Source organism: Condylura cristata, unplaced genomic scaffold (assembly GCF_000260355.1).
Source record: "Condylura cristata isolate star-nosed mole 26May11 unplaced genomic scaffold, ConCri1.0 scaffold00032, whole genome shotgun sequence".
In the NCBI taxonomy this organism is placed as follows: domain Eukaryota; kingdom Metazoa; phylum Chordata; class Mammalia; order Eulipotyphla; family Talpidae; genus Condylura; species Condylura cristata.
Window position 1 is genome coordinate 8247454 of NW_004567133.1, and position 26871 is coordinate 8274324.

Consider the following 26871-nt stretch of genomic DNA (forward strand, 5'->3'; position numbering starts at 1 on the left):
CATTCAGGACTCTCAAAAGCCTTATGTCATCAAAGAAAGATTTGATTTCAAACACACGCTTCTTGATTCTATGTCCATCACAGGCTAGACGACACACAGTTCTACTTAAAGGACATTCTGGAAAGGCAAATCCATGGGACAGAAGTCAGGTGAGTGGCTAAGAGTTTTTGGGTGTGAGAGAGGGACTGACATCAAAGGAGAAGCATGCAGGAATTTTGGGGTGACTGCAATGTTCTATCAACTATGGTGAATCCTACTGTACTTTTTAAAAGAATATTTATTTTTATGTAGAAGAACGGGGATACAGGTTAGAGGTACGGGGTAGGAGGTAGCGGTGAGAGGATTTATCCGAGACAAAGTGGGGAGCAGAAAAGGTGGATCTACTGAAACACACTGCTGAGGGGAGCAGCGGGGGTGACAGGAGAGGTCTGTTGCACCCTGTGGGTCAGCTCCCTGGCTGGAGATGGAACTCAGGCTGCAGTTACTGCGGAGAGCTTCATGGTGCTGAGAGTTAACCCCTTGCACCACCAGGGAGCCCACCTATTGTAAGTTCAATAAAGTGAATTCTGCTGCATGAAAATGCTATCCTCAGTCACTGAAGACGTTTTGGGCATTCACCTTGAGGTTGAGAAACGAGTACCTCAAGCCTGCCTAGAAAGAAACACCTGTTCATGCCACGTATTGGCCTGTAGGGGGAGCCCAGGGCTCCTCTTCCTCCCCGTTCAGCACCTAATGGAAAGAACTGACCTGATTGGTCAGATTCCAAGGTATTGATTGGCCCAGCCTTGGTGGGTGGAGCTTGCCTAGGCATTAAAAAGGGTGCCCGCCCGCTTTCATTTTCTCGCTCTCTCCTCTCTTGGGTGGTTACTGGGTCCTGTGGTTTAAGAAGCCTGAGGATGAGTGGTCTGTGAGTCTGCTGTAAGCACAGGGGGCACAATCCCAGCTAGTAATTAGCCTCTGCTGGATTGCAATTTCCTCCACATGGACACCTCGGAGACCCTCAGGGAAGAGGGATTCAAGCATCCTGACCAGAGTCTGGAGAAACTTCTCCATCTCACCATCACTTCAACAACAGGAGATGCCCAATGGCACAAAGAATGGGAAGGGGAAAGAAAATTTCAGCAAGAGCTGCCTGTGTGCAAGGGGAGGGAGGCATCTCCGGTGTTCTTTCTCCCATGTTCATGTCACGCCAGAGGGAAGGTGCCCTTTGCTGCCATCTCAGAGATGACAAACAGGGCCCAGACCAGAGGGTAAGACCTCAGAGGATGGTCTGAGGAGCCAGGATTCACACCCAGTTCACTGGCTCAAAAGATGGGATGACCAATCTGCAGGTATACCTCACCCTCATGCGAGGCGGGTTCATTTTATCACGCTTTGTACAAATTGAAAATTTTTTGTAACCAGGCGGTGGCCAAATCCCTGGCACCATTTTCGCAATAGCATGTGCTCACTACTTTTTTCATTTTGTAGCAATAAAGTATTTTTAATTAAGGCGTGTATAATTTTTAGCATAATGCTACTGCACACTTAATGGACTGCATTATAACTTTTATATGCATTGGAGAACCAAAAGAATTTGTGTGACTCCCGGAAGTGTGATATTCTCTGGGTCGGGGGTCTCCCACTGCACCCACAGCATCTCCAGGAGGTCCTAATACTTTCCCTTCTCTCACTCCCCAGCTTCATTAATGCCTCATGGTTCCAGTTCTGCTAAAATAGCATTCCCTCCTCCCCTCCTTCCTTCATTCATCCAGCAAATGGCTCACTGGCATCCAGTTTCTTCCTGAGTATTAGGGACAAAACTGTGGGCAGAGGAGACAACACCAGCTCTCCTTAAACACACACACGCAAGTGGCAGAGAGAAAGCAAAATGAAATAAAACAACGTCCTGCTTCCCCCCCCAACCCCCACCCATCTTCCCCATCAGTAGCATTTACACCACCTTACTGCACCTGTGTGCATGCCTAGCTGCAAGCAACATGAGGGAATTTTGCTCACCATTAGATCCCAAGGCATATATTGTACTTGGCATATAGAAAGTACTCAATAAATATTTAATGACTAAGCGTTAACATTTATTGAGCATTTACTCATGCCAGGAACTATTTTCAGGGATTTACCAGGCAGTAAGTCATCGACTCCTCATAACATCTCTATGAAGTCTGCATTACTAACCTCTCCCATTTCACAGGTGAGAAAACCAAGAGCACTGGGCTGCATGATTAGCCCAGGGTTCCCCAGCTGAGCAAGCACAGCAGTTTGCGGGACCCACTGCAGAGGTCAGGGAGCTAGGGATGCCCACAGCTGTGGGGCTGCAGCCATCGCCCCGACCACGGGAGCCCATGTGATGCACCTGCTCTTTTAAGAAATGACCTGAGAATTCTGTACAAGGCAGGAAAAAGGTGGGCCAGTTAGCCAAGCTGCAGGGACATGTGTTTCTCCGTGGTTTATTTAGAAGCTGTTGGAGATTCCTCCAACCTCCTTCCCCTGCCTCAGCCTTTGGGGGAGACAAAGGGAATGTCTCACACTGCAAGGACCACTCCACTCACTGCCCTTCCCTCAGGCCACCCAGATCACGCAGACCATCCACTGATCACGCTGCCTTCCTCCCTCCTGCCACCTGGGCGAGCTGATAGAGAGCCATACTCCCAGCCGGGGTCCCCACAACCCACGACCCTCAAGGAGAAGCCGTCAGGGTGCCCCTTCATGCCTGCCCATGCTCCCCGAACTCTCTGAGGCAGGAGGGTTTGCACTTGAAGATGCCCTAGCCCCAGATACAGGTGACTGGCACAGAGGCGGAGAGTCAGCTCCAGGACTGAGGTGACTCCAAGGCACAGAGAGGAACAAAGACAGAGACCACGTGACCCAGGGATGGTGCCCCTGGCCACCGTCCCTCAAGGGCCTAGAGCGGCCATGCCCTTCAATTCGGTCCCCTTGTGTCCTCTAGAAGTTCTCCTTTGTGCTTTAGCCAATCCAAGCAGGTACGTGTTACCTGCAGCCACTGGCAGAGGCTCTACCCGCCAACCAATCAGAATGGGCAGCAGTGCTGGGGTTAACCCTTTCACTGCTGGACCATGGCACGGGGCGGTGAAGAGGCATTCACAGGGAAATAAATGAACGAGGGGAGGCAGCAGGAGGCTCAGAGGGTCCACTGGCTCTTTATTAATTGGTAAAAAATGTAACTGTCTTCCAAACTGGCATAGTAATGCCAGAGCATGCAGGTTAAATGTCAACGCTACGGTGAACTGAAATGCATTCCCTCCCAGGCCCAGGAGGCTGCAGCTTCTGGCCAGCCCTAGAACCAGCCTGGGGGTTCATGGAGTCTCTAAGTCAGAACTCTCCTCATGGTCTTGTTTTCAGCCCACCCAAAGATGCATCACCCACCTCTGCCCCAATTCCTTCCCTGTTCGGGTTGTATACTCATATGCCCCACCCCAGGCCACACCCACGGACCTCTTCCGTGGGTGGGCTGCTTGTAGCCCATCTGCAGCCTGGGTCCTCCTTCACACTCAGAGGCCCATAATTCGGAGCCCATGGGCCATAACAAGCTTGCAGACAACTTACATTTGGCCTATAGAGTGCTTTTTAAAAATTCAAATGTGTTCGCTTGTAAATAATGAAATGTCAGACGCAAGGGCATACATATGGCTTCTTCTGAAAACTCACAAGCTAAAACAACACTGGAGGTACTTTCCTGTAGTATGGGGAGGGGGTGCCCCTTTCACTGAGGGATAAGTTTTCCAGTTCGCCACAGTCCCCACCATTCCTTATTGTCTGACCACGCCTGCTTCCTTCTTCTCCCTCTCCACCTGGTCCCTGTAGGGACTTCTGTCAGGTTCTCCATTCTCGCTCCCGACAGTCCCCTGATTGGGATCCAACCACGTGCATGTGAACGCATCCCCTAAACTCTTGAATGAGTTCATGTGGTAAATTGCCAAGTGTTTTGAGAGAGATCTGAAACTATCGTATCCCTACCCCAGCATCATCCTCTTGGGTTCCCAGGCCCCCAGGTCTTTCTCCCACCTCCAGAAATCAGGTTTCCACAGGTGCTGGTGGATTCCCTTCCCACATTTCATGTGGTTTAGGCCCCACCATGCTTTGTGCCAGGCAAGCTTGGATTTCCAAGTCTCCTTCCACTGCTCATCCTGATCCAAGAGACTGCTGCAGAACTAGAAATAACCAACATGAAGTGAGAAGCCACTTCAAAGAATTCAGCTTGTGTGTGGCTTCCAGTAGTTCTTAAAAATCACTAAAAATTCAATTTCACTTGCAAAAATTGGCAAATGAGAGAAGAGCTTGCCTTTAAAAAGAACAAAAGAATAGCTCTTGTGACTTTGATGCTTCGTGAGCTGAGCACAGTCTACCTGCCACACACCATGCTTAGGACTTAGGACACCCGAGACCCTCAGCATGGCCAGGGAGGGAGAAGCAACTCTTGTCACCTCTTCCAGATGAAAACTGAGCTTAGAGAAGCTACGTGCCCAAGATCACAGAGCAAGGAAGCGGGAACGCCAGGGTTGGAACCCAAGTCTCTCAGGCTCCAGAGATGTGGGCAGTACAATGGAAATGTCCCAGGGTCACCTGACCACCTCCCTTCCACGGTGGGTCTCCCACCTGCCCAGGGGTTACAGACGACACCTGCAATGCCTGCCTGGGACACGCCAACAACCGTGGTTCTCCACTCCCGAGCCTGAGTCTTCACCCCATTCCCACTACCCAAAGACAGACAGGGCCAGCTCAGTATCACCAGCTCATCACCTGGCTCCAGGCCCAGGCAGCGAAGGAGGAAGGAAGCACAGCTCAGAGATCAAAGAAAAAAAAAAAAAAAAACACCTTTAACCTCTAAGTCCAAACCCAAAATAGCCTCTCTCAGTCTGAATGGGGTGTGTGGCTTTGTTCAACAGGTGAGCTGAAGTCTGGTGAGCTGAGCAAAGCTGCAGGATCAGGTTGTTGAGCTGAAGCAGGAAGGCCTAGAAGTGCAGCCAGAAGGTCCGCGGAGGAGGAAGTACAGGCAGCGTGTGCTGCGGACCGCGTCATCCCTGGACAGCCACAGCCAGAGGACCCCCAAGGGACACCTTGCAGAGACAGACGGCGGCCAAGACGCAGCCAGGGACTCCGTGAGAACCGAGAGGAGGCCTCGAGTTAGCTGTGTGGCCTCGGGCAAGCAACCTCACCTCTCTGAGACAGAGTAGGGATAATGTTGCCACCTCACTGTCTGGCTGTGATGGCTCCCAGGACCCGAAGTACAGGCTTTAAATTTCATCATCCCAATACATAATAATCACGGTGCCACCTCCCAAACTTCATTCATGAGCTGTTACAATCTTGCATGTCGAGATACTACCTATAATATGATCTGCTTGGTGCTTTCCTTTAACTCCACTGTGCCATTTTTACTTTAAAAGCCCATTTTAAAAGGAAATCCTGCTAACATGTCAACTGGTGGGCCCACTGTGCAAATTATGCTCTTTCTAATTAACTTAAAATGAAATAGACGAGCCTTAAAATGGAATTTTCCAGTGTCATTCTGACAGTCTGTGCCGAGAAGCTGTGGAGACGAAGGCACACAAGCTTCTGATGGGTGGTCAGTCAGGAGGGGCGGGGAGGGGTGGTCACCAGGCACCAGCTATCAAAATGACACATGCTTTCTCCCCCTTTTGTCCTCATCCTCTCACTTCCCGAGAATTTCTCCTGGAAGTAAACCCACATATGTAGGACATAATATATGTGCACCATTTTACATATATTACTGTACAATAATTATGCCATCGTATATTACAGTGTTTGTGTGAGCAGAAGGCTTTAAACAAGCCAAGTGTGAAGGTTAGGGAGCAGCTTATATGATTCGGGGTGCAGCTTACACCATGGGATGCTACTCGCTTATCAGAAGAAAGAGGAAGCTGTCTACACCAACACAGGAAAGTCTCAAGGGTATATTTTTAAGTGAAACTGAAAAAGAAAAAAAGAAAAACCAAGGTACAGATGGGTAGATCGCCTGGGCTTCTTTTTGTGTGAGAAAAAAAATGACAGCCCCTCCTTATGTTGGGAGACCTGCATGGGTGTCTGAAGCCAGAGACTGGGCCAAATCCCACCTAGGCTTCTTCCCCGATGGAGACACGGCTAGCATAAAGTTTAATGTAGAAATCAGACACAGACAGAAATGAACAATAAACTAGGATACATGTGGCCACACAGTGTAATGAGAGTGACGTGAATGTGATCTTTCTAGAAATATCTGATGGTGCATGGTATTTAGAGATTGTGGCCGCCCCTAGGTAACTGAAACCGAAGAAGGTAAAAGAGTTCTCGCACTCCGGAGGCAGCCACGTGAGCCTGGTTAAGGCCACCCGGTTGCCCACTTCCAAGTTCCGACGTCAGGCCGTTTCCTGGTGTGTATGGGGTGCCGCCACTGCGGCTCACCCAGCAGAACGCCTGTCCCAACGCGCAAACAAAACGCCAAAAATTCCCAAGAAGCAAAGAGGTGGGGGGGGGGGGGAGGGGGGGGGGGGGGGGGGGGGGGGGGGGGGGGGGGGGGGGGGTGAGGGGAGCTTAACTGGGAGTTGGGAACTGAAGTGCGGTCATGGGTCATCCCGAAGCGCCTGGGCGGGCCGCTGCCTTTGGCGAGGACCCTTCATCCCGTTTCTGGAAGGAGCGTGTGAGCAGCTCTGATCACGACCCGTCCAGGTCCCCACCTGGTGAGAGTTTGCGCAACCCCCGACACAGCGCGCCTTCCTCCGGCCCTGCCCCTTCGTGCTATAAGTCACTGTCGGTGGGAAGGACAAGCTTCTGCTGTGTAAACTCGGGTACAATTTTCAATATGATTTCCTGGGTTCAGCGCTGCCCTGGAATCGACGTCAATATTAGGGGTTAATTAATAGCCACGTTCAAGCTCAACGTCAGCTTTGATGGTTTCTAGCTTTTTAAGGCTGGAACAAGTAATTGAAGCCTTTTAATTTTTAATTTCTCTCCCAGGAAATAGGATAATAGCAATCTCTGATAACTCCGTTGATGAGAGAGTTCAAGGAGTAGTCACAGGTAGAAATAAACATTCAGTAAATGCTCACTGGTATTAATTTTCCAACCAGGTTCTTCGTCCATTTTTTATGTTCAAGTTCGCTGCTTTCTAAATGACTTGTGAATCAGGAAGGATAGTAACTGTTGGCCTAAGATATATGCAGTAAATATTTTCCCAGTTTTTCACTGCCACTTGATTTTGTTGATGCTCTTTTTTTAACATGAAACGTAAACATGTGTATCTAAATAAAATCCCAAATGTCCTATTTTCTTTTTAATCTCTGTCTCTGCTGTTATATTTAGAAAGTCCTTCCCAGCATTTTCTTCCACTCCTCTTACAGTTTCACTTTTACACTGAAATCCTTATTTTTCTTGGAAGTCACTAAAGCAAGAGTTCTAAGGGAAGGCTTTCTTTTTCTTAATGGTTAGACAGTTATAACAAAAAATACATGTAAAGTATCTTCTCCCTGATGATTCAAAATGCCTTTATTAACATACGCCAACTTCTTATGTATCCTTTGTTCATTTTTAAATTTTATCTTATGCTCCACTGGTCTCTCTATTCCTGCCTCAGTACAACACTAGTTTCATAGATCTGGGGCTTGTAAAATATCTTAGTATCTAGAAACATGCATTTTATACCGACCCACCTGGCATTACTGTCTGCTTCAATATTTTCGTGGTTATTATCACCCACATGTTTCTCCCAGATTGTATTGGAAATGCCCACCTTTGGCATTTACGGTCCTTTCTAGACACATTCTCACTCGCAGCATCAGCTTAGAGGACACTGGGGAGCCTGAACCCAGGCTTCCTGCCTTTTCTGTAGGGGTCAAAGTCTGGTCGGTGAAGTGCAATTTACAAAGGAAGAGTTCACAGAACTCTGAATAAGGAAATGTTCAGAGCTGCGTGCTGGATCTGAGCAAAGGGGCCGTGTGTGTGTGTGTTAGAAACAGCAGGAGAAAGCATATTTGCATGAATTTGAGTCTTCCTTATGTCCATCCAGAACACTTTCTTTTCCTAAATTCTCCTTAGATGGGATGTACACTTTTATTCCAATACATCTGACCTTTTTTATTGCTAATTTAAGAGGGAATTTTTTCAGGCTTTTAACTGGTTATTGCTAAAATATAAAAAGTTATTGACATTTATAGCATTGCTTTATAATGAGACATTAATTAAAATACTGGTAGAGAACACTGGCTGTTAACATGAACTTCACCTTTTCCTTCCCCAGATTTATATGTATGTCAACAAGTGACCTCAATCCATTAGCTAGGTCAATGGTTCTGAATCCAGTTATGCCATCCTCCCTGGCCTATCAAAGGCCTTCCAGAGATGTGTGTCCAGAGTTCGGGGGGGGGGGTGTTCAGCAGTGATGAGCCAGGGTTGCATAGGGAAGTTGAAGTTGTACCCTTAGATTTGAACAGAACTAGCTGTTCAAATTAGCTGTTCACGCAGGGGTCAGTACTGGCTGCCCTAAGCCAACTCTAACAGCAGCTCTGGTCCTGATGGGAATCCTGGCCACACCCTTGGTGATGCATACACCCCAGCCCCCACTCAACCTGCTTCTGTGAGACCCCAAATGCTGCTAATATAACCCAGGAAACCAACCATGAGAGGGAGCAGCTGCCATCCATCCATCAAGCCTCGGAGCAGGTAAACCACCACAGTAATAGGGTAAACTCAGGTAACAGCAGCTCACAGGCAGCAGGGGCTGTCCTCCTTCCCAAAGGCTGGGTGTGTGAGTGTGTGTGTGTGTGTGTGTGCTCTGCCTTCAAGGCGTAAGCACTGGGCCTGCGGGCTCAGAGGCAGCTCCCAGTTGGTAACTGCCTCTGCAGGGAATGAGAAGCCAAAATCCTTCCAGCAGGTGACCTCCGCATGACAGGATTCAGTGCACCATGCAGAGGGGGCTTGATAGGTATTTAAAGATGAGGCTCCAGACCAGATGCTTGTGCTCACAGGCTGGCTCCAGCGTTTTCTACCTTGTCCCTGCCCCCACCCCACCCACCCCCGCCCCATACATCTGTGTCTTCATCTGTTAACCAAGGAGCACAATAGCATTCATCTCGTGGGATTGTTAAAGTGAATGACCTAAACCTTGAGACAGTTGCCTAGCACGGAGCAGGCATCCTGTAACACCAACCATGGTTATTAATCACTGATGGTGGCAGGCGGGGGCACCCCTCTGTCTACGGAGTGTAACCTTTCCCAATGAACCCCAAGTATGCTCCCACCTCTTGAAGTTCAGCCTTGATTTCCTGTGCCAATTTCCTCCCTAAAACAGTAAGCGCTCGTCTCTACCCATATGTCTGTGTGTGGCTTGCACGCGTCAGGCGCCAGAGGAGCAAAACCAGACCCCAGCTCTGCCCTCACGGGCTCCCAGCCGAGTAGGGAGGTAGCAGCAGAAACAAACGTTCGCTCGGACTGTGGAGGAGAGGACTGTGGAGGAGAAGCGGGGTGCTCGCAGTTTCTCAGAAGGGGTCCGGCGGGCAGAGCCAGCAAAGGCTCCCCCAAGGAAGTGAAGTCTGGGGTAAGAGCTGGAGTCTCTGAGGCCATCAGTGGAGAGGCAGCCTCCTGGCCGGCCACCCCAGGAGGGTGGGTGAGGCTGTCCCAAGGTGTGGGGCCCTGCTCCTACCGGGGCCACCTGCCTGCTCCGGGCTCTGCCTCAGCTCCTTCCCTCATCTTCAGTCAGACCCTCAGCCCCAAGTAGAGAGGACATCAGAGTGAGCACAAGAGGCAGTCACTAGAGCCAGGCAGCCCAAATGACGCTCCTCTCACATGCTCTTGAGCAAGTTCCTTAATAAGTTACATGAATCTTGACTTTCTCACCCAGAAAGTGAAGGTGAGGGCTCCTGATGGGGATCAGGGAGCTGGGGGTGGTCTCCAGGAGAGGAGCTCACCCTGAAAGGCCAGGCTGCTGCCACTGAACCCCGCACAAGGCCTCCTCTGCTGTGTGGCTTTGGGCAGGTCACCGAACCTCTCTGTGCTAGTTTCCTCATTTTAAAGTAGAAATACAACGACGGCATGATGGCACTCGATCCTCCTAGGATTATGAGACTCCAGGAAGTTCATATCTATAAAAAGTCCATATGGTATGTGGCACTACTGCACAGATGTGTATTTAGGAAATGTAGCAAGTGCTCGTGTTTTCTAGATTTTGGAGGGCGTGTGAAATCACCATGGCATTGGGCAGTCACTGGCAGGTAGCACACCCTGGCTCCATGTTAGTGGAAAATGAGAACAACAGCTGTGATCTTGGGCAAGTCACTTCCATGCTCCGCTCTCAGTTCCCTCTTCAGAAAACAAAGGGGCTAAGCTGGGTACTCCCCAGGGGGCCTGCAAATTCTGACAACCTTCGAGGTCCCGTGGTGCAGAGTCTACCGCCCCTTCCTGTGGAGGCCACAATGTGAATTTACTGCTCAGAGTGTACAGTCGTTTCAGGGAACAGTCACACTGCAACAGATCACACCCTGGTGTTATAAATAAAACCTCCATCACCCACAAACATGCACTCACATCCTCTCAGCTCATGCCCTCCCCCAACGGCACAATCAGCCAGCCCAGGGGTGTGGTCTGAGCACCCCTTCTGCCTGCTGAGTAGGGATCACTCAAATGCAAAACCAGGACACAGGACTATTCAGGTGGCAAAGAGGCATGGGCTTGCTGAGCACAGGGTGGGTGCTGCCCTGTCTGTACTGCAGCAGAAAGAGCCTTGGTTGGGAAGGACAGGAAGCAGGCTGCAGAAGCGAACACCTGCTGGGCACCACCAGCTCTGGGACTCTGGCTGCCACAGCCCAGGCAGGCTCCAACCCTAATGAGCTGCACCTCCAGGAACAAGGCATCTGAATGATCAGATCTATTTAAACAAGGAGTCTGAATTCTCTGTATGCTGACCTCCGCCCTTGACCAAGGGCATCACTGGGAAACCAGGATCCTCAGCCAGCCACTGTCCAAGGGCTGTCTGGGCGTGCACTGTCCCAGGTGTGAGATGATCAAACAGCTGCCACTGACCCCACCTGCAGGGATTTGCAGATACCAAGGGGGAGAGTGATTTTGTTATAGTAATAGCAGCTAACATATATAACTCTCCCAGTAGGCCTGTTCTGAAAGCTTGACTTATAGCTGACTCATTTGACCAAGCAGGCCAAGATTCTGGGCCCAGCAAATACTTACATAATTTGTTAGGCTCTGTTTTAGGCTGTGGGACTACATTCACTTACTACTCACAAAGCCCCTGTGCGGTTAAGTATACCACCATTCTTATCCTGTAAACGAAGAAGAGAGAGGCACAGAGAGCTTAAGCCTGCCTGTGTCACTCTGCTCTCACCCCCAAACTAACACTAAAAGTACCATAAGGATTATTTTAAAAACAGGGGAATCTATTTCAGCCCAGAAATCAGGAGAAGAGTCAGAAACTCTTCAAATATTTTCCAATAGACAGAAAAGGTGACACTTGGATTGAGTGAGGAACAGCCTGGGCTGGTTCTCCCAAAGGAAGAGATGGGTTGGATCCTGAGCAAATACAGGAAAGAGGTGGGTCCCAGCAGGTCTCTGTAGTGGGAGCAACAGGCACTTCTGATAAATACACAGAATAGGGAGCATCCCCACTCCCCCCTCCAAGGCCTCAGAGAAAGCAAAGGACCGGCAGGCTCACTTGTAGATGACAAGGTGCAAAGTACACCATCGGGTGCTGCAGCTGTGGGTTTCCAAGCAGACTGTGTCCAGGGTTACAGTAAGGCTGATTTAAAACTCAACCACACAGCAAGAGGAACCCTCACACATTTTGAAAACTCCAGCCCTTGGACGATTGCTTCTCCTTGCACCCAAAGAAACCTGAGCTGTCTAAATCCTCCTTTTCCCTTCTCAGCTACAAGAAATCCCCACCTACAAACGCAGAGGTTGTAAACTGGTGGTCTACGGGATGACTTGAATGCAAAAACATGATTAACATACACCATGGCTTTAATTCTTGAATTACTGGTCAGCATCTACATTTAGGAGAGTCGGACTTCTGAAAAATTGGAAAAGCTGGACCTTGGTCCATCAAAGATGGTGCAGCTCTTCCTGGAGGCAGATTCAGGCTTGCTGGGCGGCACCTGACTCATGCTTGTACCTGCCTGACCCCGGCTGCTTTGAGGATGGATATCCTGATGAATGGAATGTTTCGATCTTTCCAAAGTCATGTGGCCACAGCCAAACATCAAGGAAAGCAGCCAGACACAAGAGCAGGGCTATGTAATGGTTCCATTTGCAAAGAGGTCAAAGGCAAACTGTCTCCTCCAGCTCCACTTTGCATTCCCACCACAACCGCTCAATGGCTCCAACTGTTCCACTCCTTGTCATCCTGGTCTTGTCTTTTGTGTTTGTCCTTCTAATAACCATCCTGACAGAAGTGAGGAGTCGCTTGTGTTTGATTGTCGTTTCCTAGTGATTAGGAACCTGGAGCATGTTTGCACAGACCCGGGTGCCACCTGTGTGTCTTCTTTGGAGAAATTTCTATGGAAGCCCTTAGCTATTTGGAGATTCCTCAAAAATAAAAGCAGAACTACCCACTCCAAGGTATTTATCCAAAAGAACTGTCAAGACCTCAAAGAGATATGAGCCTCTCCACGTTCATTGCAGCACTGTCCACAGTAACCAAGATGTGGGGCAACCTGGATGTCCACTGCTAAGTGAGTGGATAAAGATGTAGTCGATAGACATGCTGGGATAGTCTTCAGGCTTCAAACAGAAGCAGCTTCTGCAACAGGAGCCAATAAGGATAAACTCTGAGGACGTTATGTCCGGTGCAATGACTCAGACACTGAAAGACGAAAAATGCATGATTCCACTTACACACAGTACCAACATGGTCAAATTCAAAGAAGAATTAAAGAGTAGTATGGTGGTTACCGGGGGATGTGGAGGAGAGATGGGGAGTTACTAGTCACTGGCACAAGGCAAAGCTGCTCTGGAGGTCCTCTGTCCAGTCCTGAGCTTCATGTACAGGAGTGTGCTGACACTGAAGTGTGTGTGGAGGGAGGTCTTAACTGGGGCATTCTTGCAAAGCAAAATGAAAACAAGTAGCTCCTTGGGGCTATAAAAAAAGAAAAGCAACAGAACAACAAACTGCTGGCCTGGGCAGTGATTAGGAGCTGAGAGAAGGGGTTTGGGGATGGGGGTAGGATTAAAAGGAGCACAGAGAGGCCTCTGGAATCTGGCTCCAGAGAAATGTCCATGTGCGAGAATTCAAGGTGAACATTCATGTAAACAGTTTTCAAAAACTACGTGACCAGCCCAGACTAAAATCAGCATGTTGAATCCAAATTCTAAATTCCGACAAGAAGACATGTGGGGTGGGCCCAGAAGACATGTGGGGTGGGCCCAATGGGGCTGAAGCCGTGGGGTCACAGTTTCTTGGGCTGCATTTCTGGTAAGGCAGGCCTCAGAGGAAAAGGGTTGTCTGTTTCAGTTAGGTTTGCACAGGTGAATGGGTTGAAAGATCAAGACAGTTTGGGGTCTGGATAAGAACACATCATGGAGCCAGATGACCAGGGTGTGTCTTATCCTGACTCCACTCCTCACCTGCCGCAGACCTGGGGCATGCCACGGGAGTGAGTGGAAGAGAGTGGAAGGCTGACAAAGAACAAGGAAGAAAAAAGCTACTTACTGTGCTGAAAAGAGAATTTTATGTGTGCATGCCACCCCTTGGATATTATTTTTTTTAAAGGTTTGTTTATTTATACATATAAGAACTGGGGTACAGGCCAGAGGTGTGTGGGAGGGGGCAGTGACAGGATTCACCAAAGAAAGACTGGGGAGCAGAACTGAAATCCACTGCTGAGAGGAACAGCAGGGAGACAGGAGAGGTCTGCTGCGCCATGTGGGTCAGCTTCCTGGCCGGGGATCGAACTCATGCTGAAGTGGCTGTGGCCAGCTTCATAGTGCTGTGCTAAAGCACCTCTTGTACCACTAGGCAGGGCCTGGATATTATTTTTACAAAATACTTGGAAATCCTAGACTTGCAGACCCCATGATGTGGGGGCATCCTCAGAAGACAAAGAGTCAGAGAACAAAGGAAATAGTCTTTTGACTCCAAGAGCAGTCAGGGCCTTTCATGTCACTCCAGTTCCCTCTCCAGGACCATCTGCCTTTTGATTCCTCTGTTTCTTCTATTGGACTTCTGGGCTTGTCAGGCTTTGAGGTGCCTCCACGCTTAAGCAGGGGAAGGCAGGACATCTCCCCCAATCCCACAGCTTCACCTCTTGTGCGGGAAAAACAGTCAGTTTCTCTCTCCAGATGCTGCACACCAGGGATTCAGCTCTTCCTCCACAGCATGAAGCCTGTGTGTCTCTGTGACAGTGAGGGACAAAAGCTCACGAGAAGCGATTTGTTCTGACCTTTGCACACGAGCTCTGCACTATAGAAGCTGTCACTGGGACAGAGCAAGCGAGAGCTGGAGAATCATGTGGAATTTGCTTCTCAGTCAAACAATCTCATTTCAGCGCGTAACCACCATCTGGGCCCACTGTTCCCCAAACAGCCTGTGGGAGGCGTGCTGGCATCTCCACACCATGGCCAGTGAGACAGACCCAGGAGGCAATTGCAGCTGGTCTCCTGAAACATGATCTAACACTTGAAAGGAGCAGCAGTGGTGATATTAATTAGCATGGGCCACAGGTTAATTCCTTTGCTCCTCACCTGCAACCTGTGAGATGAGTTCTATTTTACCCTCTTATTACAAATCAGGAAACTGAGGGAAAGAGATTAGGTAACTAGCTCACGGTTATTCAGCTAGTCAGTGGCAAATCTGGAGTTCAAAGCCAACCACTCTTGTTTCAGATTCACACCACAAAACTGCTTTCTGTTGGTTTCCATCAGAGCCCTCCAAAGGACCTTAAACAGAGTCCCTGTCTCTCTTCAGGTGAATCCTGCTCCAGAAGGCCACTCACGTCGGCCTGGACCACTCAACACGTCCTTCTGCAACATGGCATTCAGAGTGTAGTGGGTATGGACTATGACCTGTCTAACATCTCTGCTTCTTGTCTGTGGTACCAGCACTCAGAAGGTGTGTCCCCTCTCAGAAGGGACACCAGAAGAGTCCAAGTCACGGTTGGTGAGGTAACTGAGCATGGCTATGTCAACTCCTTCCTTCTGGAATTTGAATCCAGGGCCAAAGTGACGCAGGAATCAAAGGCAGAGAGAACCGGTCTCGTTGTCCGGGTTTTGCTCAAGTTCTCTGGTCTGACATACACAGCACACTTTCCAACAAATTCCTTTCTGCCACATCCAACCCAACACTCACTGGCTCGTAGAAGGTATCAGTGTGGAAGGAGCCTATGTCTCCCACAGATAGTCCTTGCCAGCCTCCTGGCGAATGGTCTTTGCTCTACTAGGTTGAGACGTCCTTCTCCAGCCGTCAGGTGGTCCATTTGGGCTGGTTTTCCTTTCCTGCACAGGTGGTCCTTGACTCTGTCCTTTGATGTTCTATGAAACTTATCTATACAATAGCTCTTGCACATCTGCTGAGAGCAGGTATAGACAATGCAACCCTCACAGCACCCCCAGGCCCAATGAACAGCTGACACCCTGGTTACCGATCTCTTTCGGGGTGAATGCAGAAGGTATAGAGAATAGTGCTGCGTAGTGAGTGCATCTTCAGCAGGAAGATGCACGTTCAGATTTAGGATGTGTGTGTGACAGAGAGAGACACTGTACTACTGAGACTGAGTTGCCCCGACAATATTTACCCTTGAGAGATGCAGTGGGTCTTTTTTACCGGGTGCTGGTGAGATCCTACCGTGATGTGAAGAGGGAAATCCAGACCTCATTGTTTCCTCACCTCCTTGGAGGAGCGAGACAACCTCGGAATATTGTCAGAAATGAACTGTGGGGGTGTCCCCTGGGTTGTGATGTAACACGGAACAACCCAGACTTTGAGGAAGGTGCGAGTGACTGTCTGGTGTCCATCTTGCCATGGAGACCACACCGCACAGGCAGGAAGGAGACTTGTCTCTGGACACCAAGATGGTGTTGTGGCCTCTAGAGCTGAGACAGAGGGGTGGACGGGGCTCCACCCGGGAGATCTGGCTCCCCTCCTCCTCAGGGGCTAAAGGAGGCTGGCCAAGCTTCATCAACGACACTTGAAATTTCTCCTTTTTGAGACTAAGCTGGCTCCCGACTGATGAAGACCTCAGACTAATCACATCTGAAAGCAACCTTGAGAGCTGACAGTCGTGCTCAAGATTGGGTTCAATCTCAACTGAATTAAGTGGGGGGCCTGAGTCCATGCTGGAGGTGAAGTGGCATTGGAACCAAATGAGACTGGAGAAGCCTGTTAAAGAGTACCCCAAAGCAGACTTCAGAGCTGCAGAGGCAGTCTGGAATGGCCCCAAGAGCGGGGGCCGTGGACACCACAAGGCGTTTAGGAAATGTGACCTTTGTCTACGTGAGTGCCTATTCTTATATGTGATGATATATCACACTGCACATTACTTTTTGTTACATAATCTCTGCCTTTTTCATTTCCCAATATATGACTATATTCCCAGGCCAGTGCATTTTTATGACTGTGATAGTCTACAGAAGCATAATTTATAAACAAAATTTGAAGCAGGCTGTTGAAGGAATTTTGCAAAGTATATACCCCTACATTCTGGGGGGTATATATTCTGGGGCCACCATCCTAATTAAGATATAGAATGTTTCCATCACCCGAGACATTGTGACATTTTAATCAGTGCACAGCATTCCAACTTAAGGATATAGTTACTTATGAAAACCTTAATTTGGCATTTAGCTTATTTTCAATTTTTTACTAGATTACATACTGATGCAATAAATATCACTTTAAATATATGTACATACCCTTAAATAACTCCCTAGCAAAAATTTCTAGAATTACACGTCAGGCAAAAAGGACTGGGATTAGAAATTTTTGGTCGAAAAGGTCATTAATTAAAAATAGAAATACTATAAGGTCCAGCAATTCATCCCCAGGCATTTATCCAAAGAGCATGAAAACACTGATTTGAAAAGGTATATACACTCTATGTTCATAGCAGCATTCACAATAGCCAAGACACAGAAAAACCTAAATATGCATCAAAAAACGGTTTCTTTAGTCCAACCTGCTAAGAGTCCTTTTGCACTGCTGGCATGGAACCTCTGCTCAATAAAGTCAGTTGTTATTATCAGCCATTATTCTTTGGCAGATCAGTTTGTCACCACCTCCAGAGAGCCCTCCAGGAAACTGCTGATAACTTAGAAACCATAAATATTGAAATTATATCTATTTATAGTTTGAGAACCTTGTGTGTGTGCCGAACACTACTTTAAGTACAGCCCAAGCAGTCTCTCATTGAGTACTCACAAAAAAAATTATGATTTAAGTATTATTTTCTCCCCTATAAGGATATAAACTAAGAGTCACAAGATTTTTTTTTCCCATAAAGACCTGATTTACTTGAATTTCAGGCTCCAAGGCCAATACACAAAAAGTACTCTTTAAAAATAAATTGCTGGAAAAGGCACAAAGTGATGTAAAAATAAACTATTATATTATTTAAAAAATAATAATAAATTGCTGGGCCTTCCCTGGTGGCACACGGGTTAAAGCACAGCACTATGAAGTTATTGCAATCATTGCAGCACAAGTTCCGTCCCCAGCCAGGGAGCTGACCCACATGGCGTGACAGACCTCTCCTGACCTGCCCGCTGCTCCCCTCAGCAGTGTACTTGGTCAGTCGGCCTGTTCTGCTCCCCACTCTGTCTTTGGTGAATCCTCTCACCAAGAGTCACAAGATTTTTAAATTATTTTCCTGTGATTACTAAGGTTCACTAAATGGCAGCATTGGAATTTGACACCAAGGTTTTCTGGCCCCAAAGATCAGATTCTTTTCTTAGCATTGCTATACCACACAATTTGAAGCTTTATGGAAGGTAATGGAAATGGAAACAGTAATTACCTCATAAGGTCATGCTCTGGGTGGAGACATGGTGAGAATTATCAGCACACTGGTGATTAGGGCGATGGACGGAGTGATCAGAATGTCCTCAGCAACTTCTATTAAAGGGTCACTGTGATGGACACTATTGTAACACTTTTATGCAAAGACTTTTTAGTCCTTTTTCTCTGAAGCCATTTCTGTTTTCATTACATCTTTGTCATTTTAAGGATTAAAAAATTACTGCAGCCAATAATTTCCCAACTTATAGTGAAGGAACTAAGTCATGACAGACAAAATGGCATGCCCCAGGTCCACTAATAACCAACAGAGCAGTGAAGCCCTGAACCCAATAAATGTCTGACTTCAGAGTCCACACGACACCATTGTTTGGGGGCATGATCAATAAGTTATCCAGCTCCCTTTAATGGCTGGAGGTTTAGGTCAGTCGGGTCCTGGGTGAGGCAATAACTGACGTAGCGACTGCTTAGTCACCTATGACTAGACAGCACCAACATCTGTGGTGTGGTGGCCTCCAGGGTTCTGCTCTCCGGGGGCTCCTTAGGTCCACAGGACCTGCAGCACAATGACCACAGATTCCTCCCCACCCATGAAAACCGGAGTGTGTTTATCCGTTGAATCTGGACTTGAACATGAGACTGCTCTGTCCTGTGGGGCATTCTCAAGCCAGATTCATAGGTTGATAAAGCACTTACGCATTGGTTTCTTGCTCTTCTGGGGCCCTGAAGCCACCAAGCAGAAAAGCCAGAGCCAGACAGCTGAGGATAAGAGGCCAGGTAAAAGAGAATCAAGACACCCAGGCTGACAGCCTGTGGCCCACCAACTGTGAGTGGGGCTATCCTACATCATCCAGCCACTACATAGATGAAAACACCCTGAATTTGTGTCTGATGCAAGTAGCTGGCTTGGCTCACCCTAGTCCCAGCCCCGAGACTCATTCCTCTCCCTTTGGTTCTGCAAAGACTTCTTGGGAGGTTCTGTATGTGGCCAGAATCCTAAGTGTTGGGTGACCTACAACGTGCATATGTAATGCTTACGGTAATACCAGTAACAAAAAGATCCAAGAAGCAGAAGTAAGAGTTTTAACCAGGTGAAACTAAGGACATGGAGGAAATGATCAGAAGTGTCACCCAGAAACTCTACCATGTTTTCAGGTATTCTGCTGGAGGGTGCCCTTATAAACAGCCTGCTCCCATTAGGGTTCATTGAGACAAGCAGCCTTACATTCCAAAATGTGGACCTATTTGTAGAAGGATTCCAACTGCATTAAGTACTAAGATCCAGAAAATTCTGTGGGCCTGGAATAGCAGAGGTAGAGACTTTCCTTTTTCATGGATGGAGACTATGTTTTCTGCTCCATGAGCTGCCTGAACACAAGACCCTCAAGGTCACACAGGAGGAAGGCTCCCCTCCAAAACTGCATGAGCCTCAGAGGCAGCCAGAAAAGAGGGACTGACCAGGCTGGTGAGCAGGTGTGGCCAGACCTTCAATCATGCATCCAACCATGGATAGAAAAAGGTCAATGAACCAAGTCAAGCCATCTCAGGAGTCTGGATCAATCCATCATCCTTGGTGCCAACCGACCTTCTTGGAACTGTGTCCAGAGAAAGAGCCATTCCAAGTAGCCTGCCAAGTTCTCTGCGTGCTGCCTGCAGGGGGTGCTCTCTGCGCCCCCACACCAATGCACTGCTTGGCTGTACTGGTCTGGTCATGCAGAGAGAGGTCTCCACTCAGGGAGTCAACACGCTCCTAGAAAAAACTGCCAGGTGGGGACAGATAGAGAACCTGTCATTCCTCAGATTTACTGGGCGGGCATCTGTCCTTGCTTCCTACCCAGCAAGTACTCCCTGTTATTCATTATCATTGTCATCATCGCCTCCACAGACATAGCTCCTGTTCGGTCCCAGACACTGTCCTGAAAAACATTTTGTATTTCTGCAGATATTGTATATATTTGATACTCATGACAAAGCTGTAAAGTAGGGCCTATGCCCTTACCCATTTTTCAACTGCAGAATCTAAAGCACAAAGAGAGTTTAGTACTTTGCCCACTGCCATGCGTACCTGAGCCTGGGAACTCTGGCTCCATCCACACCTATGACTGAAGACAGTGCAGGAACCGCTTCTCTACTTTCTCCCGGGGGCCCCCCTCTGCCTCACTTTCATATCATGGTGTGAGCGCACAGGCCCTCCTCACCTGGAGAAGTCACATCACCAGACCTGCTACCAGCATGCCCATCCTTCCCACTCCATCAGACCCTGGGCCCAAAGAGACTCTTGTCCCCGGGGCTGCAGTGGCAACAGAACAGAAGACTAACAGTGCCACAGTCATCATGCTCTCGGGAGGAAAAAGCATCCTGAAGCTGAAACTGAGACAGAGCAGGCTGAGCCAAGAAATGGAGAGATACCTGAGGGCCTGATGTCAGCACGCTGAGTCACTGTGCTGGAAGCCAGGTCTACTCTTGTGCTTCTCAACTTCAGTGACCCGGAGTTTCTCTTTTCACCTAAGGCAGTTTCGGCTGAGTTTCTGTCTCAGACGACAAAGTCAACCACAGACATAACGTGGGAGACACATCCTCTGGGCTGCTCCTTGAGTATCAAACTCCAGTCTGCATGAACATTCGGAGTTACAGAGTGGGGCCAGGCTGTCCCCCAAAACATCCCTGCCTGTTTTCCTGAGGTAAGAGAAGTAATTGCACTAAAAAGGCCATCATGGTGACCTGAGAGAACCTGACAGACAACCCTATCATCTATGCGCACAGACCAGTAAGGCATTTGCTTGGAAAATGTTGCTTGGAGCTTTTAAATCCAAGCGTCACACTTTCAAACAAAATAACTACAGCATAAGAGCTACCCAGAAAGTGGAAGACTTCCAAAGCAAACTTGCCAGGAAAAAACCCTGAAAGTTATTTAAAGTTGTTACATTAAGGGGCATTGAGTCTGGCCTCAAAAGGACTCACAGTGACCTGACATTGTAACATGACTGTCATAATAAAGTCCCCATGCAAGGGGGCCCTTGGCCACTATTTTCTGAGCATGCGACAGGCACTGGCATGATCTGGTGGTGAAAATACTGTACATATTTGATTCTCACAACACTGTCCCTGCACCACCCAAGATTCTGGGTGTTGCACCTGCCCCCATTTGTCCCAACACCAGCTGTCCTACAAAAATCCTAACTCCGGCCCTCCCTGGTGGCGCAGAGGGTTAAAGCACAGCACTGAGAAACTAAAGCCACTTCCGCATGAGTTCGATTCCCGCCTGCCCCGGTGGTGACCACATGGCGCGGCAGACCTCTCCTGAGCCGCCCGCTGTTCCCCTCAGCAGTGTACTTCGTCGATCTGCCTGTTCTGCTTCTCGCTTTGTCTCTGGTGAATCCTCTCACCCTCTGCATCTCTGGCCTGTACCCCAGTTCTGTACGAATAAATAAATAAATCTTTAAAAAAAAATCCTAACTCCCTTTAGACAGGATCTAATGCTTTGTGAACAGTGTCTTCTTGCTTGATTCAACTCAATAAAACCCTCTTTACCTTTAAGCTCCATCTTGGTCTGGTCAACTGGCTGGTTCGCACCAAGCAACACCCCCCTGAGTTCAGTAACAGCAGCTCTAAGGTATTTGTGTTGCTGTTACGGTGGACATGCCTACGTGTAGCAAAATGGCAAGGATGACCACTTATAAAAGGCCAGCAAGAGAAGAACAAATGCAATGACAGAAGGGAGGCCCCCCTCATTTCGGGCAAACTTAGGCCAGCTGTCAAGTCTAAGGGGGTACAAGCAGGACCGGTCATGGGACAACAAACAGGACTGGCCCGTGGAGAAAGTCCAGGAGGAGGAAGCAAGCAGTAACAAAGAGAAAGGGGGTGATGGCTGCACTTGAGCCCCCACAGAGGCAGTTCATTACTGGGCAAGGGAAGAGCGTGGGTGGTGGAAAGCCTAATCAGGACAATGTCAGTTGCATACAAGGCACATCTCAGACACTGAGACTTTATCGAGAGGAACTGCGTGTCTCCCTCGTGCTGTCTGCAGATAAGCTAACTCAGAGTTGACTCTGCAGTTCTTCTGAGTCATCAGCGACCCAGATCCTTTTGCATCTTACCATGCTCAGGATATCAGCCATGTCTCCCTCATTGGCACAAAAGGGCTGCCACAGCTCCCAGCAGTATATCCAGCCCCCAAAATGCCCAATAGGATGAAGGAAAGGATGACTTAGCAGAAAGCAAAGTCTTTCCTAGATCTCCCCTGTGGTACCCCTGAGAAGGACAGTCGGATGCTCATTTACCAGCTACTGGGGAACCTGGCACAGCAAGTATTTCCAGGCTTTAGCACATACAAAGACCCCACTAGAAAGAAAATAGTGAAGACTTCAAATAGCTGTTGGGGAGACCATCGACAATGTACCCCAAATTTTGGACAAACTTGTACCAAGACCTGTCACGTCCATATCATGTCCATATAACACCCATATTGTCACTCGCTTCATCTTTAATTAAAGTTATCTTTCATTTGACTAAATAACTTTACGCAGGGAGAAAATATTCCCTACCATAAATGCAAGACCCCCGCCAGATACATTTTCCCAAGCCATATTAAGATAAATTCATGATGAATAAAACAGAATTACTTGCCTGCTTTGCTGGCAAGACCCCTTGTCCCACCAGCAGTAGTTAAACCTTGGGAGACACAGCGGCAGGAGAAACCCACTTCCTCCTAGTCTGAGAACCAAGAATTCCCTAACAACACTATCAAGTGCATGCTAAGGTTTCCTCTTTGGCACCAAAGCCAACCACCTTTACACAGTAGTGGCAGCAACAATTCATGCCCCTGCCACAAAGATCAAGACACTCAGCAAAATCACAGCAGGAGACCAGCTGCTTCTCTGTACAGCCACGCTGACTCCCACAGTGGTTTGTTTTGGGTTTTTTTATGAAAGTGAAAAACAAGGGAGAATGTAAGGACGCCCCAGCATCTTGAAATGAGAACATCCTGACATTCTTTGTCTATGTGTCACATTCACCCAAAGGACACACTGACCGTGCACAGAGGTGGCCAGTGCTCGTTACTTACATCAGAGGCGGGGCCCTTGTCAGCGCCTGGGCAGGAGAAAGTGACAAATTCATGGCACCGCTTGTGCACGACGAAACAGCACACTGCAGAAGAGAGAGAATAAGGGTGGGAGGTGGGGGGGGTGTGGAGAGAGGGAAAAGAGAGGGGAGGGAGAGGGAGCATTAAATTCAGATGCTATGACAAATAAAGGCTTTGACCAAAATCACAGACTACACATCTGTCCCCTTGTCCCTACTGGAGTCAAATTTCTGGCAACTCTGTTGCTGTGTCTTGCAAAACTAGGGGGCCTCCCTAGTGGCACAAGGGGTAAAGTCGCAGCACTGTGAAGCTGCGGCCACCAAGTACATTTAATCTCTGGCCGTAGGGCCAGCAGACCTCACCTCAGCAGTATATTTCAGTAGATCTGCCTCTTCTGCTCCCCTCTCTGTCTCTATTGGATCCTCTCCCCAGTTCTTGTGTGCATACATAAGTAAATATTTAATATAAATAAGTTAATTTAATGAACTAGGTTCCCAAGGTCAGGGCTCAGACAACAAGCCCTCGAAGACAGCCTAAGTCTTGGGTTGGAAAGAGCATTTGGAAAGAGCGTTTTCTCTTAGATATGGCACCAGAGAGTGTAGGTGGCTTGTGTTTAAATCAATAAGCATAGAAAACACATGTGTTTCAATACTACAACCACACTTGTGGAGCGTGTGTGTTGGATGGGAATGCAGAGACTGACAGTGAGCAGGACATGACAGCACACCTGCCCCTCACCCGGAGCAGCGTCCACTCAGTGGACAGCAGTTGCCATGTTTCCACCGTCTCTTCAGTAGTTGACAAGGACACACCGTGCACCTGTGCTCAACATGCATGAACTGAGCACCTCTATGATGAGGCGCCACTATTTGAGGCTGTAGCCCTGGGCGAGAGGGACAGTCAGAGACTATATACAAAGTAAAGTTGATGTTAACAGCATTCACATCTTCTTTTATAGTTTTGTGCAAATCTACTTTCACAATCTCTAGGTTTCAGACTGGCAGCGGCTGGCGCAAGGCCGTAGAGACCGACTCGTAACCTTCCTACAGATTCAGCCCAGAAAACAGAACAGGCAACGGCAAAGTGACCAGCAGGTGCATCATGGGTCTCATCACCGGTAGTTACAACATCACAAAAGGACACCGCCCGCCTACAGCTAAATGTCCACCAGATGCTCTTGCCAAAATAATTGGAGTCAGTTCAAGCCTCTTGGTGCAGCTACTAATTACCAAAAATACAGATAACAGAGGGACTTATTCAATGACATGGGAGGCCATCAAAAAAATAAGAACAAAAATACACTAAAATATGACAACGACATAGATGACCAACTAATTCCTTCAACAAACTGCGAAAGGATAGGAGAGACTCTGAGGGCAGGTAATCTATCCTCTGTGATGCTGGAGATTGTACAACATAAAAAGTGAACTCGTCCAGACTGTACGGAGACCACCATCTTGAATGTCATCTGAAACTGGTGGACATCTCTATACACTTCAAAAAACAACAGCAAAGTGTATAAAAGGAATTTAAAAACAGTGGTCAAAGACAGAACAAAAAGAAAGAGGGAGAAAAGAACCTGAGTTCTAAGAAGTGGAGGCAAGCTGCAAAATTTTAATGTGCAGTCTTGTTTATTCCTTAAGAGATTATAGCTATCATGAAGTTACATCTAGAACATTCTAAGGTTAAATGTGTGTTAATGATTCAAAATAAAAATAGTCGAATATGGAACGTTCAAACCTCTCTAAGAAAAATATTGGACAAAGAATTTATTCCAACAAAAGTTTCCCCTCATGCCCCAAGGTCAGATAAATGCTATTCTGCTTCTTTTTTTTTTTTTAACTCTCATATAGCATTGTTTGCATTTCAAATTCTTAACTCCATCTGTAATTTCTTGGTATCTGATATGATACGGGAATCTAATTTGCCATTTTATCCCAAATAGGTAATCAATTGCCCCAGCATCTTTATTGAATAATTCATCCTTTCCCCACTGATTTCAAATGCCAACTTTATTATATGCTAAGTAATTACACATACTGGAGTCTGTCTTTGGGCCTTCTGATCTGTCTTGTAGTGCAGCAATACAGGGTTTTAATTATAGGCGCTTTATAATATGCTATATCTTGGCAGGGCAAGTCCTCCCTCATTATCCTTATTTTCAACATTTTCTTGGCAATCACTGCATGTTTATTCTTCCAAATGAACTTTAGAATCAGTTTTCCCAGCTGTTAAAAAGACTAATAGAATTTTTATTGCAATTGTACTTAGCCTATCCCCACAAAAACTTTTACTTGCACTTTGATTGATATTATCTTAAATTTAGAAAGTAAATTCAGGATAACTGACACTTTTACAACAAGGGATCTTTTTTTAATATGTAAAGATTTATTTATGTATGCATACAAAACTGGGGTAGAGGCCAGAGGTGCAGGGGGCGGGGATAAGAGGTTTCACCAGAGACAGAGTGGGGAGCAGACCAGGCAGCTCAAGTGAAACACACAGCTGAGGGAAGCAGCGGGCAGGTCAGGAGAGGTCTGCTGTGCCCTGTGGGTCACTGCCTGGCCGAGGATCGAACTTGTGCGGAAGCGGCTGCCAACAGCTTCCCAGTGCTGCGTTCCAACCCACTGCACCACCCAGGAGGGCCAGACAATGGGTCTTGCTATCAGGAAGGACACGTGTCCCCTTGTTGAAAATCTATTTCCCTTTCCCCAGTGGTCTTTTCCTCCATGAGTCCTTCACATTTTTCATTTAGTATTATCTGAGGGAGTCTTTTTCACACTCTTGTGATTTGGACATTTTTCCCCCTTTGTTTTCCAATCCATTACTGTTCACAATAGGAAAGCAATGCATCTTTTGGTATATTTACTTTGCAAGCATTTTTAAACTCATCATAGTTTTTATGAGTTTTCAGTTGCTTGCTTTGAAGTTTCCATGGAGAGAATCACATTATCCCCAGTAATATATTTCTTTTCTCCTTCCTGATAGACATGCTTCTTCCCCCCTTACCATATCTTCAGAACAATGTGGAATGAAAGAGAGATATCAGACAGTCCTGCACTATTTGAAGATGTTGCCAATTCATCACTCCCTCACTCTTCTCAAACTAACTTTGGGACTTTTATTTCCCTTGGAAATAGTCCCTAGTGTTCTCCTTAGCCAGGCTTAACTGTGTCACTGGGGTGATAATTTGCCCTTTATCATTCTTCCTTTTTATTATATTGTTAGGGAGTTTCTTTTTTAACTTTTCAGAGGCTTGTCTTCTGTGTTGCTGTTGGTGTTTTGTTTTGTTTTTTTGTTTGTTTTGTTTTCATTTTAAAGCAGCAAATCATGGGTGTATTTATCCACCCTCGTGGGTTTTTCCCTGACTTTACTGTTGCTACTGTTCCTTTTATTTGTACTACTAATCTGTGTTTGTACTTCTTGGTTGGGAGCATATATCTGTAGTCAGGTGCTGGCTGTGAATCTTGCATCCGTCATCTGCACACCATAATCCCTAGATGCATTATCTTCATCTCCCTGTGCTTCAATTTCCTTTCTGAAAAAACTGACAGTGATAATAATATTAGCCATATCAAGGTGGTGTGGTCAGAATTAAATGGGCCGATCCATGCTCAGAGCAACACTCAAGCGTCCTGAGTGCTCAGCAAATACCTGCTGTTCTTGCTTATTAGTCACTTTTAAAGCATCTCCAATACCCAGCTCAGTGCATTTACTCCCATGTCTCAGCATTAAAAATTTAAAGATTGTTAAAACTAAAAACCTTCCTTATAAGTACAGTTTTGGCTGCACCCTACATTGTATATTTAGTGCCATCACTATTTTA

At 47.4% G+C, this 26871-nt stretch overlaps 1 protein-coding gene across 2 annotated transcripts in view; it reads right to left on the minus strand.

Moving 5' to 3' along the window:
• Positions 1-26871, minus strand: part of PRKCB (protein kinase C, beta) — a 281444-nt gene that overhangs the window by 136363 nt on the left and 118210 nt on the right. For both annotated transcript variants that reach the window (XM_004692061.2, XM_004692060.2), the window contains exon 3: positions 23028-23110. In XM_004692061.2, coding sequence (XP_004692118.1) covers positions 23028-23110 — 83 coding nt within the window. The remainder of the gene's footprint in view (positions 1-23027; positions 23111-26871) is intronic.